The following is a 17,878-nucleotide window of genomic DNA, read 5'->3' as shown; positions in this document are numbered from 1 at the left end:
AGAAATGAGAGAAGAATCAAATAGATGCAATAAAAAACGATAAAGGGGATATCACCACAGATTCCACAGAAACACAAACCACCATCAGAGATTGCTACAAACAACTCTATGCACATAAACAAGTAAACCTGGAAGAAATGGATAAATTCCTGGACACTTGCATCCTCCCAAACCTAAACCAGGAAGAGGTCAAAACCCTGAACAGAACAATAACAAGGGCTGAAGTTGGGGCAGCAATTAATAGTCTACCAATCAAAAAAAGCCCAGGGCCAGATGGGTTCACAGCCGAATTCTATCACACATACAAAGTGGAGCTGGTACCACTTTGAATAGTTTCAGAAGAAGTGCCTTCTGAAACTATTCCAAACAATCCAAAAAGAGGGAATCCTTCCCAAATCATTTTATGAGACCAACGTCATCCTGATACCAAACCCCGGCAGAGACTCAACAAGAAAAGAAAACTTGAGGCCAATATTCATGAAGAACACAGATGCAAAAATCTTCAATAAAATACTGGCAAACCGATTACAACAGCACATCAAAAAGCTTATCCATCACGATCAAGTAGGCTTCATCCGGGGATGCAAGGTTGGTTCAACAAACACAAGTCTATAAACGTAATTTACCACATAAACAGAATCAAAGACAAAAACCGCATGATTATCTCAATAGATGCAGAGAAGGCTTCTGACAAAATTCAACAGCCCTTTATGCAAAAAACCCTCAATAACCTAGGTATCAACGGAATGTATCTCAAAATAATAAAAGATACTTACAACAAACCCACAGCCAGTATCATACTGAATGGGCAAAAACTGGAAGCATTCCCTTTGAAATCTGGCACTAGACAAGGACGCCCTCTCTCACCACTCCTATTCAATATAGTACTGGAAGTTCTAGCCAGAGCAATCAGGCAAGAAAAAGAAAGAAAGGATATTCAATTAGGAAAGGAGGAAGTCAAATTGTCTCTATTTGCAGATGACATGATTGTATATTTAGAAGACCCCATCGTCTCAGCCCCAAATCTCCTGAAACTGATAAGCAACTTCTGCAAAGTCTCAGGATACAAAATCAATGTGCAAAAATCACAAGCATTCCTATATACCAATAACAGACTTAAAGAGTGCCAAATCAAGAATGAACTGCCATTCACAATTGCACAAAGAGAATAAAATACCTAGGAATACAACTTACAAAGGATGTAAAGGGCCTCTTCAAGGAGAACTACAAAGCATTGCTCAATGAAATAAGAGAGGACACAAACAGATGGAGAAACATCCCATGCTCATGGTTAGGAAGACTTGGTATCATGAAAATGGCCATACTGCCTGAAGTAATCGATAGATTGAATGTTATCCTCATCAAGCTACCAATGACCTTCTTTCACAGATCTGGTAAAAACCACCTTAAACTTCATATGGAACCAAAAGAGAGCCCACATGACCAAGTCAATTCTACGCAAAAAGAACAAAGCTGGAGGCATCACACTACCTGACTTCAAACTATACTACAAGGCTACAGTAATCAAAACAGGATGGTACTGGTACCAAAACAGATAAATAGACCAGTGGAACAGAACAGAGGTCTCAGAGGCAATACCACACATCTACAACCATCTGATCTTTGACAAACCTGACAAAAAAAAGGCAACAGGGAAAGGATTCCCTATTCGATAAACGGTGTTGGGAAAACTGGCTAGCCATGTGCAGAAAGCAGAAACTGGACCCCTTCCTGACACCTTACACTAAAATTAACTCCACATGGATTAAAGGCTTAAACATAAGACCTAACACCATAAAAACCCTAGAAGAAAACCTAGGCAAAACCATTCGGGACATAGGCGTAGGCAAGAACTTCATGACTAAAACACCAAAAGCATTGGCAACAAAAGCCAAAAATAGACAAATGGGATCAAATTAAACTCCACAGCTTCTGCACAGCAAAAGAAACAATCATTAGAGTGAAGTGGCAACCAACAGAATGGGAAAAAATTTTTGCAATCTACCCATCTGACAAAGGGCTAATATCTAGAATCTAAAAAGAACTAGAACAGATTTACAAGAAAACAAACAAACCCATTCAAAAGTGGGTGAAGGATATGAACAGACACTTTACAAAAGAAGACATATATGAGGCCAACAACATATGAAAAAATGCTCATCATCACTGGTCATTAGAGAAATGCAAATCAAAACTACATTGAGATACCATCTCATATCAGTTAGAATGGCGATCATTAAAAAATCTGGAGACAACAGATGCTGGACAGGATGTGGAGAAATAGGAACACTTTTACACTGTTGGTGGGAGCGTAAATTAGTTCAACCATTGCGGAAGTCAGTGTGGAGATTCCTCAAGGACCTAGAAATAGAAATTCCATTTGACCCAGCAATCCCGTTATTGGGTATATATCCAAAGGATTGTAAATCATTCTATTATAAGGACACACACACACGAATGTTCACTGCAGCACAGTTTACAATAACAAAGACTTGGAACCAACCCAAATGCCCATTGATGACAGACTGGACAGGGAAAATGTGGCACATATACACCATGGAATACTATGCAACCATAAAAAACGATGAATTCATGTCCTTTGTAGGGACATGGGTGAACCTGGAAACCATTATTCTCAGCAAACTGACACAAGAACAGAAAATGAACCACCGCATATTCTCACTCATAGGTGGGTGTTGAACAATGAGAACACATGAACACAGGGAGGGGAGCATCACACACTGAGGTCTGTCGGGGGAACTAGGGGAGGGACAACAGGGGGTGGGGAATTGGGAAGGAATAACATGGGGAGAAATGCTAGATATAGGTGATGGGGAGGAAGGCAGCAAACCACATTGCCATGTATGTACCTATGCAACAATCCTGCATGTTCTTCACATGTACCCCAAAACCTAAATTAAAAAAAAATCGAAGCACAACATTTTTAATTCTGACTAAGGCTAATGTGTCTATTTTTTCTTTGGTTGCTTGTGCCTTTGGTGTCATAGCTACGGAATTATTACCTAATCTAAGGTCATAAAGATTTACTGATATATTTTAGGTCTCTGGTCCATTTTGAGTTACTTTTTGTATATGGTGTGAGGAAGGGGTCTAAGCATTTTGTATATGGATATCCAATTGTTCCAGTATAACACGACATCTTAATAGCCAATTCGTAGCAACTATCTGTTGAACACCTACTATGAGCTTGGCCTGCCTAAACCCTTCACATATAGTATTTAACACCCCCAAAAAACCCCAAAAAACAAAAAACACTTCAAAAATATGCACCATTACTATTCCCATTATATACACATAGGAGCTGTGAATTTGGGTGAGGATTATCCAAAGTCACAAAGCTGGCAAGTGGTAAGAGTTGCTGACCCAGGCAGCTGGTCTTCAGAGCCCATATTCTTTGCAGCTCTGCCAGACTGCCTGTCTCTTGGGCACTAATGTTTGGACATGTTTGGGGCTCACAGATTAGGAAGCTGTGCCTTGCTAGGCAGAAAGGCAGAAGAAGGCATAAAGATAGAAACACAGGTCCTGTCAAGCTGAGGCTGAGGATGGCAGGAAATGATGCTGTCAAGAGCTATGGAGAGAGCACTTGGCTGCAGCTCTCTGGAAACCCAGGGAGGACACGGGGAGAAGCAGAATGGCTGGAAGAGGCATCCAGGGCCATTATTTTCCAGGCTGGCCCCTTTCTGGTCTGGAAGTTGCGTGGGAGCCTTCATTTTTCCCCTAGGCCAGGGAGGAAATGGCTAAACACCAGCAGAAGATATGGAGGCTCTTGGAACTGAACTTGGCCAGAAGCATCAGATGTTCCCAGAAGCATCAGCCCAAAGCAAAAAAAAAGAATGTGCAGAACCATCCAGAGTATTCCAAGTGAATCTCATAGAGGCACCTGGACAGACAGACTGTATTCAAAGCCAGTGGCCAGGAAGCAGCAGCAAGGCTCTCCTCCCAGGAGTTCCGTCTTTTTTGCTGAACTCAGACTTCCCTTACATCCTGTCATGGTCCTTTCAGAGAGATGGCTGGGTCTAGAAAAGGCTTTTTTCTGTTCTGTTTTTCCCTGCTATGAATCACTCCATGAGGGATTCCTCATCTGGAGCCACACCTCCAAACTGTAGCATCCTCAATCCCAAGAATCTCCTAGACAGCTCCCGTGAGCCGCACGAAACAGCCCTGAGTGAGAAGGCCAGTTCAAGGCCAGGCCTCATTCCACTTCTTGTTTGGACTGCATTGTTCTGGGTCCCTGCCTGAATCAGCCTGGCTCTGGAGGTCCTGAGTGACTCTGGAATGGCAAACAATCTCTGCTCCCTGGCCCAGAGGGGCTGTTTGCAGAATCAAGTGTCACATTCTTACAGATTGAGTTACCTTAGGACCAGCTGGGGCTGATCTCTAAAGAGGTGGCTGCGGAAACAGCTGTTGAGACAGCCCTGCCTCACTGTTCCCACCCTCAGGCGATGAATTTGGTGAGCCTTGGTAGCCTGGTTGGGGGCTACTGGCTATACGCCGCCGCCCACACTGGAGGTGCCCAGTTCACTGCAAGCTTCTCCCACGTGCTTTTTTTCGAAGCTCCCTGTGTCCCCTCCTCCTATATGTGCACTCAGCCTAACCCAGTTCCAGGCCTGGGGCCACTTAGGCTCCAAAGCATTCCCAAGAACAAAGGGACCCATGAAAGGAAGTCACCACAAAGAAATCCTCTCAACTGGGCCATCGGGCTCCAGAATCTCCACTCCTAAGGGGCTAGGTGCTGTGGGCAGCCACTGGGGAGAGGTGCAGGGCCGTTCCAGCCTCACAGGGGCAGTAGGAAGCACTGAGCATGGTGTTTAAGCCTGTTTCCTCATCTGTAAAGTGAGTGCAATAAGAGCCCCTATTAAAAGAGACAAAAACATGTAATGTGCTGGGTCTGGAGGCTGCCACAAAGTCTGCACTCAATAAATGGGGGCTCCTTTTATTAGCAAATGTCCCATAGCTCAGACCACTGTGCAGGACAGGCTGTTCTCATCTAGAGTTTGAGAATGGATGTCTGGGGCTGGTCTGAAATGTCTGAGTGGGGAGATTTCGTTTCTGGCAAATTCACAGTGCTCTGTCAGGATGCTCTGAGGAAGAAGCGGGGGCCGCCTGTGACTCCCATACCACATCAGCGGAGGGAGAGAGATCAGCATACCACTCCTCTGACAGTCTGGCCAAAAATGGCAGAAGAGAAGGCCTGGGCTGCTGTGGACACAGCCCTGGTCTCCTTAGCCACAGCCCCCAGCGTGGACCCAAAATGGATTCTCAATGTCCAGGGCTGCCCCTGGGGCCCTGGAGCTGAGGACCTTAGTGGAGGGGAGAAGGAGGGCAGTGTCACAGCTGCAAGGAGACACGCTAAGCGATTCACATCCTCAGCTGAGTGCAGTTCAACCCTCAGTGCTCCCACTGCTTAAAGACTTTTCTGACCCCGCCCCCTCCATGCAGGACAGGGCTGGGGGCCTTGGGAGGTGATGCACTGAGACCACGGGTTTTAACAGGGCAGTCTTCTCCCAGCAGCAGAGGCGGGGAGAGGAGCCACACTTGACGGGGCAGGGAGGGCGGGCTGGACAGGGATGGGAAAGGCCTCAGTGCTCAGCAGGATGGGGTGGGGGCTGCTCGCTCTCTCCCAGCCTCAGGGGCACCCTTCATGCCCAGCCACTCTTCTGACCTGAGCTGCCCTTTGGCTTGAAATGCTCTCTGAGGCTGGGCTGCAGGCTCGGGAGGAGGAGATGGGTGGAGAGGGAACAAGTACGCCCTGGGAGCGTGACTATAGGAGAAATGGGCCCCTCAAGTGCGCTGATTTCCGCTTCTCTGCTGCCTGCTTTTCCACCCACCTCTGGCTCTGGCTCATCTGCTCTTGTAATCGGGGTCCTGGGCTGGGTGCTACAGACGCATGAGGACAGGGGCTTGCCGAGCAGCTCAGGGCATGTCCTCCAACACTGCACTCCGAAGACATCAATGGTTTTACTCAGGGGTGCCACCGAGGCACAGCTCCCTGGAGATGGTGGGCAGCTGCTCCAGTAGGGGGTAGAGGAGAGGGGTGCTTAAGAGAGTGGAATTTCCATTCCCCAATCCTGCAAAAGGCAGGAGGCACTAAGGAGAGCGCCGCCCCTCAGCTGAAGGCCGCTGTGCCTTGTGTTTCTGGTTAGGGCAAGCAGGGAGCCTGCCAGGCCCAGGCAGGAAGTACACGTGACCGGTGGCTGGCCAGGGCACAGAGATGCACTTCACACAGAAACCCAGGCCGGCGGGGTGGGCGGCTGGGGAGCCACCCCTGCAGATGTTACTAAGTGAAACCTGATGTGGCGACATGAGAATCCACAGAACGTCTCACAAACAACCTGCCCCGGGATGTTTTGGATTGAGTTTTGTGGTTATGACGTGAAGGAACCTCACATGTTGGGATAAAAATAGCCCTGGCTTCAGTACATAATGCGAGTTACAGCTCAACAGAACCAGATGTGAAAATGTCAGCCACCCAGTTCAGGCCTGGCAGGGTCCCTGCTCCACTCCGGCCTCCATCCCTGCTGGGTCGGGGTCCCTGTCCCTGGGCGGCCTGTTGTGGGCTCAAGATTGGCTGCCTGGAGGATACAAGAGAAGGGCCAGAGGCTTCCCAGAGCACCCAGAGTTCAAGGGACCACACCATATCCAGGCCCTGTCACTGACTAACAGGGCAGGAGACGCAGCGCTGCTTCTCAGAGGCCGGCTCCTCTCCTGTGAACCAGGCAGGGCTAAAGAGCATCATGTCATGCGCGGCACAGGAAGTGGTCCACGGAAGGGATGGGTGATGGAGAGGCTGGTATAGAACCAAGAGGACAGGGTGGGAAAGGGGTAGCTTCTCCCAAAAATCAAGTGGCCGGGAGACAGGGAGGTGAGCAGGGTCTTGGGGGTGTGGAGTGTGCAGAACTGGAGGTGGTGCACAGCTACGTGGACAAAAGCTGCCGCAATAGCACACCATCTTGGGACCTCACCCAAGTGGTGATCACTTTCTCATCTGTGGGCCGGCCTAGGTCGGCAGGACGGGAGCGCTGGAGGCAGTACCCATAGCCAGGAGACTGCAGCTGCTCAGGTCAGAGCGAGAGAGAAGCTGATGGGACACAGCAGGGACCAGAGGGGACTTCCAGCTGACGCGGCAGTGGAGAGGTCACAGAGCAGCCTGCCACTGGGAAAGAGCTGTTGCTGCAGGGTGAGGGCTGGGGCCAAGGGCCTGGAGGAGAGGGTGAGGAAGAAGGCTCCCGGGGTGGGAGGTGGACGGCTGGGGCTGGCTTTCCAACTGGTGATGAGGGCCTGGCAGCACGGGTATCAGAGGATGCTGTTCTGGGCAGCAGTGCTGGGGGCCTCAGGTTCACTGTTGGTAACAGGGTGATCGGTACCCCTGCCTTCCATTATTTTAATGAACTCTCAAAAATTGGTACTGACCGTTACTGGGCACCTGGTGCCAGGGATTCCGGGTTGAGTAAACTTGGCCTGTGTGGCCAGCGATGATGCTATTCAAACTGAGCTGATCACACAAATCACCCAGCACTGGGCAATGCTGAGGAGCCCCCGCCTGCACTTTCAGTGGGAAGTCTAAGTAAGAGGTCACAGCCAGGAGGGGGCAGATGTGAACTCTGCCACCCACCTAGGCAGACTGGGGCAGACTGTGTCCTGTAATAACCTGGACACAAGCAAATGCTCCCTTCAAGTGCAGGGAGCATTTAGTTTAGCCCCTGCTATGTGGGAGCTCACAGAGCCCCCAAGTCCCCCAGCACGCGGTTTAGAGAGGGAGGAGGTGGCAGTGAGGCAGAAGCCGGGTTCGAGGTCACAGGATAGGTGGGCAGAGCAGGGCTGTGAACCCAGATTCCTCCAACTGCAAGGCCCGGGCTCCCTAATGCTGCCTCCTGAGGCTGGGAGTGGTGAGTGGGAGGAATGGGAGGAAGGGACTGGTGTGGCCGGAGGAAGTGGTAGGGGGCAGCAAAAGACAAGAGATGAGGCACTGCTATGGCCTGAGGCTGGGAAGGGGTCTCTGAAGTCACTGTGAAGAGAGGACACATGCCCTCATCACTGTCCAGGCTGTGGCCATAGCCTGGCCCCTCTGCCCTTCCCCTCCAGCCATGGAAGCATCCAGTGCTGCCAGGTGCAGGTGGGATTCTCCAGAGTGGGGTGAAGAGTGTGGGCTCTTGGGCCATACTCCCGGCCCAAACAAGCGGGGAGTGACACAGAGCTGGCCTTTCAGAGCTGCTGCAAGGAGCCCAGGGGCTCACCCAGGGAGCCAGCACGTGTGAGTACTCAGAGCAGGGCAGGTCCTAATGTGACCTCGGCCATGATGACTGTTAACATGATTACTGGGGAAAATGGCTTTCTGGCTATCTTCTGTCTCGTGACATGAAGATACTGCTGACATTTGGCTACAATACAATGTCCTGGGCTACAAGGAAGGAAACCGAAGATGAACATTTCATTTTTTGATTTAAAGCCAGGGTTAAAAACACCTTGGATCACTGAGCCCTGAAAGGTATACTGACATGAACAGTTTTTTTGTTTTATGTTTTTTGAGATGGAGCCTTGCTCTGTTGCCCAGGATGGATGCAGTGGCACTATCTCAGCTCACTGCAACCTCTGCCTCCTGGGTTCGAGCGATTCTCCTGTCTCAGTCTCCCGAGCAGCTGGGATTACAGGCACATACCACCATGCCCAGCTAAATTTTGTATTTTCAGTAAAGACGGGGTTTCACCATGTTGGCCAGGCTGATCTCGAACTCCTGACCTCAGGTGATCCACCTGCCTCAGCCTCCCAAAGTGCTGGGATTACAGGAGTGAGCCAACGTGCCTACGACATGAACAGATTTTATCTCACCAGGAATGGGCCTGGTGGCAGGGAGGGAAAGTCAGGGAAGACTGGGTTTTTGGGGCACAGTCCTGGGGTGACCTTTGGCCCCAGACTGACACATTGTTGTACATGGCCGAGGATCTGAGGGCTGCCTGGGTCTCCCCAGGCCTGGCTGCACCCTCTCTGGCAGCAGAGATATCCAGGCCCAGGGAGGATAGGCATGTCTCTAACAAAGGGCTGACCCTAGAGCCTGCCTCTGTCCTGCGAAGCTTTCTGCACAGGCTTAGGGTATGACAGGCCTACAGGCCTGTTTGACATCCCTGTCCCTGGAGCCAGCAGGACCCCTGCAGACTCGCCTCAGTGGAGACAGGGCACAGGAAATACAAAAGGAAGAGACACAGGAGACCCCAGGGGTGGGAGGCAGGAAAGTGTGGTGTTCCTCCACTAGCTTCCCTCAGAGCTGCCCGCCCAGGCTGCTCCCCATCCTGTTTGGCCCCAGGCGGCTCTCCCCCCAATCCTAGGGCTCTGTGTGGGTCAGGAATGAAGGAGGCGTGGTGGGAGAAGCCTTTGCCTTAGCCACTCTGCGCCGGAGGGAGAGATGTTTATGCTAGGCCAGGCGAGAGGAAAATCCCATGTGAGCGACTCTGCCTCAGGGGGCCCTGGGAACCACTGCTGTGGTGCATTTAGGCCAACGCAGCAGCTACCCAGGCATGTGATGGGCTTGCTTCTCCACTGCTGCGTGTGATCCGCGCCATTTGGTTCCCTACAGATAGCACCGACTTCATCTTTGCTAGGCTCCCTGCCTCTGAGGCTTTCCAGACAGTCCCTTTGTGCCTTTGGGACGATCTACCCTACAGGGACACAGCAGTGCCACTTGCAAGTTCTCCAAGTGCTCAGGGCTGTGCCCTGGAGAGCCAGAGGCAGGCAGAATCCAAACAGGAAGAGGATCTGGCTTCAAAGCCTTGTCCCTGTGTCTGGCCAGATGGAAACAGACAGAAAGAGCCCCTCACATGCCTGAGAAGCAGTCTGGGAAGGAGCAGCTTGCAGAGGGATGAGGGTGCACTTCCTGTGTGCCTTCTAACCTCAGCACCACCCTATGCATCCTCAGTGCCTGGTGCGTGCCCTCCTGGGGCTGCAGAGGTGGGAGAGGGGAAGGGCACACTCTGGCTTCCCCGGTTATTCTCTTACTGGTTTGAGCTGACCTTTTAAAATCCTGGCCCCATTTGTGCAATCTGATGCCAGCTGCGGACACGCGCGTGTGAACACATGTGGATCTGCTTGGAGCCTCCAGGCCCACACGTGAGTCTCACGTTAAGAGCTCCTGGCCGACAGAGTGTGGATTCTCCCCCTGCATCCCCCACTGCTCCCTGGGTGTGGATTCTTGAAGCAAGAAGTGTGACTGGCTGCAGGCATTTCCTTGGTGTTCTATCCAGGATGGAGTTTCTTCCCATCTGGCATGCTTTGCTGTTTTTCTATGAATTCCGAGTGAGTCCCTGGCTGATGTGAGCTAATCTGACAGCCTCGGTGAGCTGGGGCAAGAGTCTCTACTGCCTTGGCCTTGTTCAAGGCCCGCCCATCTTGGCATGGCCAGGAGCTGGGGTTGAAAGTGCCCCGCCCTACAGTGCCCCAACCCTGGTTCCCAAGCAGAGCAAAGGCCTTGATGGTACATGCCTCCTACTCCCCCAGCCCATCCTATTCCTGGTCCTCATTCCACAAGCAGGAGCCCACATCACAGTCATCAACTTCTCTGTGCCCCAGAGGAAGAGAAAAAACATAGGGAGGACAGGTCACAGAGGGCCTGGGAGGCCTGGGTGCCCTGGCTCCATTGCAAGGCTGTGCTGCCTTCAAATTCTCTGCTGCTGCCACTTTGAGGAGGAGGGAAGAGGCAGTGGCGCATGGTTCCTGGGGAGGGAAAGTCAAGGGCGCACCCCCAGGGCTCCTCTGCTCGGGCCTCCTCCCCGCAGGATGCCTCCTCCTGGCTGCTGCCCATCTTCTGGTGGCTTATCGCTGCTCCTCCCCACCCCACCCTCCCTTCCTAAGGAAGAACTCTCCCTTTCTCTCTTCCTTTCCTACCGCCTTCACTGGGCCCCCACACTGCACCTCTGGCATTCCTGCCGTCTGTTGCAAGGACGTAAGGTTGGCCCCCATGTGCTGACTTGGGGACACAGGATGGAGAATGGACTCGCTCTCAGGGGATGGAGGGTGGGTGCCCCAGCAGAGGTCCCAGGGTCAGGATGTGAGAACTGCTTCCCTGACCACAGCCAGTGACTGCCTAGAACTGGGTTCCTGGGCAAGGCCCCACATGGGCCTTCTGTGACTTGGCCTGGCATGTCCTGGGGCTGGCCACCCCTTGCCAGGCACTGGGCCTGGTCTCAGGGCCGAACAGGGCTGGGGCGCCTCCCACTGAGGCCAAGGAGGTACTCTCGGGGCTGTGGGGGGAGGCTATGGCTGCAAGACCCATAAACCTCTATGACTCGAGGTTGCATCAAAGCATGGGACAACTAGGACCCCGGGCATGGATGTCCAGAGGGGCACAATGGACAGAGAACCCCAGGCAGACACTTGAGATTCACTGGGAGCTTTTCTACCAACTCGTGTCTCCAGGCATTTTCCAGGACTGCATCGCCAGAGGGAAGTGTCATCTGCCGGGGCCCAGGGAGAAGAGCCGGCCTGCTGTCTAGAAGGGACTTGGAGGCGAGGACTGGGAACGCTATGGCCATCTTTATTTCCAAGTTACCTCTCTGACTGGAAACAGCCTGTGTGAATGATGCTGTCTCCTGCCTGGGCTGCCTGCCACATGGAGCGCTATTTTTAGCTTCTCAGCGAGGAAGGAAATGGCCACCTAGTTTTCTTACACCTGTAAGACCCCAAGACCAAAGCCCCTGATTCTAGACTGGAGAGACGGGGCCAAGGCAGAGAGATGAGCAGCCGACCCCGATGGTTTTATGTTTAGCCAATGGCTCAAAGGCATCGAAGGTGCAGGGAGATGCGGAAAAAGGCCTGTGAGGGTCTCTGGAGGCTGCTGGAGGATGAGGGCTGCCTGCCTCTGGGGCATCTTGAGGTGGCAGATCGCCAGCAGCAACCCAAAGACCCCTCACACCCTGGCAGAGCTCCAGAGATCCTGAGCAATAGCCTAAAGGACTACGGTGGTCCAGCCCGAGACCTGGACTTCTAAAGCCCCTGAGGTCGGAACCTTCAGGAGAAGACTTACCGGAGGTGTTCAGTAGGCCGGCTCTGCTGGCGGTGGGCACCTGGAGCTCTGAGTGGCTGGTCCGGAGGTCAGGGCCATCAAGGGGGCCTGGATCATCTGTCTGGCCTGCGGGGGAGGAAGCAATTTCTGCCAGCACCTCCAGGTCCTTCAGGATCACCTGGGGAGAGAAGCGGGGCGGGAGGGATGAGCTCTCCGCGTGAGCTGTGCTGACCTGGGCAGAGGTGTGGTTGGTGGCCCATCCACCGGCTGGGAGGGGTCTGCAGGTGACAGCAGGCTGGGGACAGCCATTAAGGCCATAGCTGCGCATGCTCAGAAAGGTGACACAAAGGACATGGATTGAAGGGAACACAGACCACAGTGAACGGGGCCTCTGGAGGAAGGAAACTGGAATCCGAAGATGCCAAGTCAGCTTCCCCCAAATCCCTCTCCTCTCAGGCCCCCTGACCTGGACTCTGAGGCTCCACAGGAGTCCCGGGACTCAGGAAGCAAGGTGTTCTCTGCACAGTGTGCATTTCAAGGCCTCCAGGATGCACAAAGCTCCCAAAATGCCCTCCAGGCCCCACCCACCCTTGGGCCACAGAGCAGCTTCTTCTGCAGAGGTGACACCAGTCCACTGCAGACCCTACAGGGCCCTCCACATTTGGCATGCTACTCTGGGCTCCAAGATAAAGGACTTCCTAATGTCCAGACATGTCGGGTGGTCCTCAGTGGCTCTGAAGTGTCCTTGCACAGGTTTGGGTGGGGTGAGGCCCCACCCAGCCTGACCATCTATCTGCTGAGTTCTTCTGAGACAGAGGCAGGGTGGGGCGTGGGGCCAGTGCCAAATGTGAGTGCAGGTCAGCGCTGTGTCACAATGTCCCCAGGGCTGCTCTACAGCCCCTGTATCCTTAGAAGCCTTTTCTCGCAAGGCACGCATTTTTGCTTGGCACCATGAGCTGGCACTCTGCTGCAATGGGCAGTGGGGAGAGAGGCTGGGGCCCTGCCCTGCTGGGAGGGGCTTCACTGTGTGTGTGTGTACCTGCTTCAGGGGCTGAACTCCTCATACTGTGGGTAGTTGCCTGCTCTTTCTGCCCCTCACTCCTCTCTGGCTCTGAAGAGGGACTGTGCCTGTCCACCCAAAAAGGTATATCTCCAGGACTGTCCCTGCACCCAGCAGATGCTCAGCAAACATCAGGTGAATCGGCGGCTGCCTGCACCTCTTCCTGGGCTACTCTGAGCCCAGGCCAAGAATAACGATGGCAACCAGGGGCTTCAGCCCTGGACCAGGAAGTGGGACAGGGTCTGATGGGCAGGGCCACGTGGGCCAAGACCAGCCAGATGGGTGGAATAGGGGAATACAAGATAAAGCTAGCACTATAGGCTTCCCACTGGGGGATTAAAATGTTCTGGAATTAGATGGGGGAGATGGTTGCAAAAACCTTGTAAATACACGAAAAGCCAGTGAATTCTATACTTCAAAAAGGCAAATTATATCTCAAAAACAAAAAAGATAAGGCCTGTCCCCTTGAAAGCCACTCTTGTCATAGCAAACACAGTGCACTGCCTCTCCCACACTGCCCAATTGTCACTTCTTCTCCTGGTTCCTCTAGGCCAGCCCTGGCACACCCGCTGGGAACCCCTGTGCTTGCTCACCCATTCCCGCCCCTCAGCCTTCAAACAGCGTCACATGTTGGCACGCAACCTCCCGGCCAGCCGCAGCCTGGCCTCACCCAGGCAGGAGCTGGCACTCACTCACACAGACGCACTCACACAGACACGCCTCCCACTGTCCAATTCTGTTCTTCCCCTCGTGGCTCTCCCACTCACAGAGACTGGGATGTCTGTGGGCCCCTGCTCTGCGCCAACGGCTGCTCTGGGTTCTGGGGCTGTACAGGTGAGTCACGGCCAGCCCTGCCCAAGGCCTGGTGCACAGAATGGAGAGCTGATGATCCACGTGGCTGAGAAACATGGCTGCCACACAGCCTAGTCATATGGCAGGAGCAGGGGCTGCCTCTTCACCCAGGCCAGGAGCTGGGGAGCCCTGGTGGGTCTCAGCCTAGAAGCAGGGAGGGCTGAGGCCTCTGCTTACACTGAGGACAGAACCTCCAGGAATTCTTTGCTTCAGCCAAAGAAGAAAGATGCACAGGGCGGAGAGAAGGATGGAGAAGCAGCACAGCAGTGAGTGATGCTGCGGTCCTGCCCGATTCGCCCTGCCATAGCATGATGTACATAGGCCACACACCCCAATACTTGCTCGAATGTCCAAGCACGGCCAGGGAGGGGGCTCAAGACCAGGAAATGAAGTCGGGGGGGCGGTGGGGAAATGACTCACCCAAAATTAAACAGGCAAGAATCAAGCCAACAGCTTCTCAGACAGTTACCCAGAGAGCTGCCACAGGTAGACACCCACTCCTAGGTGGTTACCAAGAGAACTGCAAACATCTGTGCCCATCAGACTTATATATAAACGTTCACAGCGGCATTATTCCTAATAGCCAGAGAATGGAAACCACCCAAAGGCACTGCAGTGGAGACACGAAGAAATGGAACGTGGCATGGCCACACGAGGGAATATTATTTGGTAATAAAAACAAATGAAGTACTGGTACCTGCTACTCGTGAATGAACCCTGAAAACACCTGCTGAGGGAAAGAGGCCAGCCACAAAGACCACACCCTGTATGACGACTCCATTAACAGGCAAATCCACAGAGACAGAGGGTGGGTTTGTAGTCGCCAGGGGCTGTGGGAGGGAGGCACAGGGAGTGACTCCTAATGGGTGCAGGGTGCGTACAAGGGCTTCTTTCTGGGGTCATGAAAATGTTCTGGAATTAGTAGTGATAGTTGTATAATCTTGTGAAAATACTAAAAGTTACTTTATTGCGTACTTTTAAAGTACACAATAGAGTGGTTTTATGAATTTTATGGTCTGAGAATCATACAAAAAAAAGAGGGGGGCAAAACCCCAAATCAGCAACCTAATTCCTAACCCATCTGCTCTTGCTCTGCTCGCAGCCCAAGGTGGAGGGCTCTCACCCACTCCCTGTGATCTCTTGCCTGATCCAGGAGAGATAAGGAGCACAGTGAGGCGATGTCTCTTTACATCACTTCGCCCCCTGCACCCATGCTGCCCATCCCAGCCAGGTCTGTCTGTATAGGGGGACAGAGGCACACGCCTCTGGGCAGCCAACACTAGTGGCCACGTGCAGCAAGGGAGGAAAGGGGGGAGAAAAGTGTGAGCCAGTGGGGCGGCTGGGGCCAGGCTGGCACTCGCAAGATCCCGGAGCCATGGGGACAAACTGATTGACGCTGGGTATCTGGCAGGTGCCTATTTCCCTGTCGGAAAGAGGGCTGGGAAAAGCCACCGACATGCGAGAGGCCTGGCCTATGCAAGCTCGCCTCCACCCCTCAAGTGGCCCCAGCACCAGGCTGCAAAGGACGAGGAGGCAAGAGGAGCAGGCTGTCCTCGCTCCCGGCCACAATGAGTGCCCTCACTTGTCACCAGTCTCACCTCACACAATACGCACAAGGGATCTGAGATTTGGAGAGTCACCTGCTCAAGGTAACGGTGAGTCCACCTCAAACTCAGCTCTGTTCCCCACACCCGAGCCTGCTGGTAACACTACATAGGGCTCTGTGGTTAGACAGGCCTGACATCCAATCCTGACCCTCAACCGGTTAACTACATAAACACAACGCTCCCTCTCCAGACAGCTACTGAGCAGCTGCTGTGGGCTGCTCCTTTGCTGGCTGTAAGACACACAAGGCTGGGCAGGCGAGGCTCTGCCTTCAGTGAGGTCACAGACTCCTGGAGGGGACAGGCGGTGAGCATTTACTGATAATACAGGGCAGGTGCCACGGACCCAGAGACAATGCCTGAGAGGAGCCCAGAGGCTCTGGAAGTAGTTGAGCAGAGCTGGCCAAGGGAACAAGAAGGGAGAGGACGGCACTCAAAGCATTCTCTTACCTAGCATAAGCCATTCATGGACACAGAACCGCGTGGCACATGCCAGGAAACTAGGCTCTGGGGCTAGCTCGAGTGGGGAATGGGGCCAGAGGTGGCGGTACAGCCAGAAATCAGGCCAAAGTGGTAGGCAGGGCCAGACCTTCAAGAGCTCATGACAAAGCCATGTGTGGTGGCTCACATCTGTAATCCCAGCACTTTGGGAGGCCGAGGCAGGTGGATCACTTGATGTCAGGAGTTCGAGACCAGCCTGGCCAACATGGCGAAACCCCCTCTCTACTAAAAATACAAAAGTTGGTTGGGCGTGGTGGTGGGGCGCCTGTAATCTCAGCTACTCAGGAGGCTGAGGCAGTAGAATCGCTTCAGCAGAGGTTGTAGTGAGCTGAGATCGCATCACTTCACTCCAGCCTGGGCGAGAGAGTAAGACTCCGTCTTGAAAACAAAAACAAAATGAAAAAGAGCTCATGATGCACACAAGTAAGTCTGAACTTCGTTTTGCAGAGGACAGGAGCCTCAGTTTCCCCATATGTGCAAATGGAGATATGACCTTGCCAGGCTGTTGTGACGGTTATGAGAGACACTTGATGTGCAAAGCACAAAAAGCAGGCACACAAGAAAGGCTGGCTCACCACTTCATTCCAAGATTTCTGGTCCACAGCTGAGCTGTTCCCTGGCCTGGGTTTAGTGACTGAGCACCGGGTGCCCACACCAAGGGCTTCCCACCCTGCTTTCACCCCTGCAGAGAACGTGTTTAGCCCACCTCGGTACCACTGCCTCCCACCCTGCTGCAGAGCGCAGCCAGCAAAGCTGTGTATTTTACATTTTCAATTCTCTTATTTTAGAAAGTTTAACACCAAATGGCAAATGAATGCAAATTACACTTCAATTGCACAATTAAAGCCGGAAATGTTGTCTACAGGTTCCTTCAGTAATCCCAGCCACTCCTCTTGTGCTTATGTATCACGGTCCCCAGAGGCTGGCAAAAAGCCCACAGCCCTGCCTGGGACGACACTGAGTGTCCCTGTGCGCACAAACACACAGCAGCCCTCCAGTCCTTAAATAATGCAGGACCCGGGAAGAGCATCCCCGTCTTCCTTTAGCCTCCTAGACGTGAGGAGAAGGCGCCACCCAGATGGAGGGCAAGGAACAGCTTGACGTGCGGCCTGGGGTGTCGGGAGACGGCTGACACCCGGCTTCTGTGCCCATCCAGTCCAGCTGCTGATTGCTCCCAGCTGCCAGCAAACCTGACTAAGACTAGGGGGTGACCTTGAGGCTCTGGAGCAACAATCTTGATGGGGACCTTGGTCAGGACTCTGCCTCTGCCTGGGGTGGGAAGAGAGGCGCTGGTGAGAGGAGGGCCCTGGGACCCAATAACAGAGACCAAGGGGAGCTGCCCTTCAGTTGCACCTGGCTTTCAGCCTCTGTGCTGGGCCAGGGTTTTGGTGCTCTGGCTACCTGGATACCCTGCAACCCTTGGTGTGTGGGCAGAAACCTGTCGATGAGGATAAGGTGATCTCAGTGGCCTGGCTGTCTGTGTGTCCCTCTCAAGAGCTGAAGACACACTGCCAGGCCACTCCTGCATCAGCCTCTAGGAAAACAGACCTAGTTCTCCTTCCAGTGAGCAGGCTGGCTGGAGCCGGCAGTCCCGTCTCTGAGGATGAGAAAAGGCCCAAAGAAAGCAGGAGGAAGCCACGCCAATTAGTATGCGCTACACAGCTTTTTTGCAAAATGAATATAAAACACTTGTGCTTTCTTTTTGTGTGAAAGAAAGACGGGAGGAAAGAGAGGGAGGGAGGGAGGTTACAAGAAAGCAATATTCTGCAGGAGCAGGAGTGCCTGCCGTTACCATGGCGACAGGCGGGGGTGGGGAAGGCCCATCAGCTGGCCCCCGGTTTCGGCGTGGAG

General features: G+C 53.0%; 1 protein-coding gene across 1 annotated transcript in view; it reads right to left on the bottom strand.

The window, feature by feature from the left end:
- Positions 1–17,878, bottom strand: part of VAC14 (VAC14 component of PIKFYVE complex) — a 124,229-nt gene that overhangs the window by 49,238 nt on the left and 57,113 nt on the right. Inside the window, exon 13 of the mRNA XM_032284420.1 lies at positions 12,032–12,188. Coding sequence (XP_032140311.1) covers positions 12,032–12,188 — 157 coding nt within the window. The remainder of the gene's footprint in view (positions 1–12,031; positions 12,189–17,878) is intronic.

The sequence above is a fragment of the Sapajus apella genome, unplaced genomic scaffold (genome assembly GCF_009761245.1).
Source record: "Sapajus apella isolate SASKATOON/1434 unplaced genomic scaffold, GSC_monkey_1.0 scaffold15, whole genome shotgun sequence".
In the NCBI taxonomy this organism is placed as follows: domain Eukaryota; kingdom Metazoa; phylum Chordata; class Mammalia; order Primates; family Cebidae; genus Sapajus; species Sapajus apella.
Note: the sequence above shows the minus strand (reverse complement) of the source record. Positions and strands in the feature narration are given on the sequence as shown.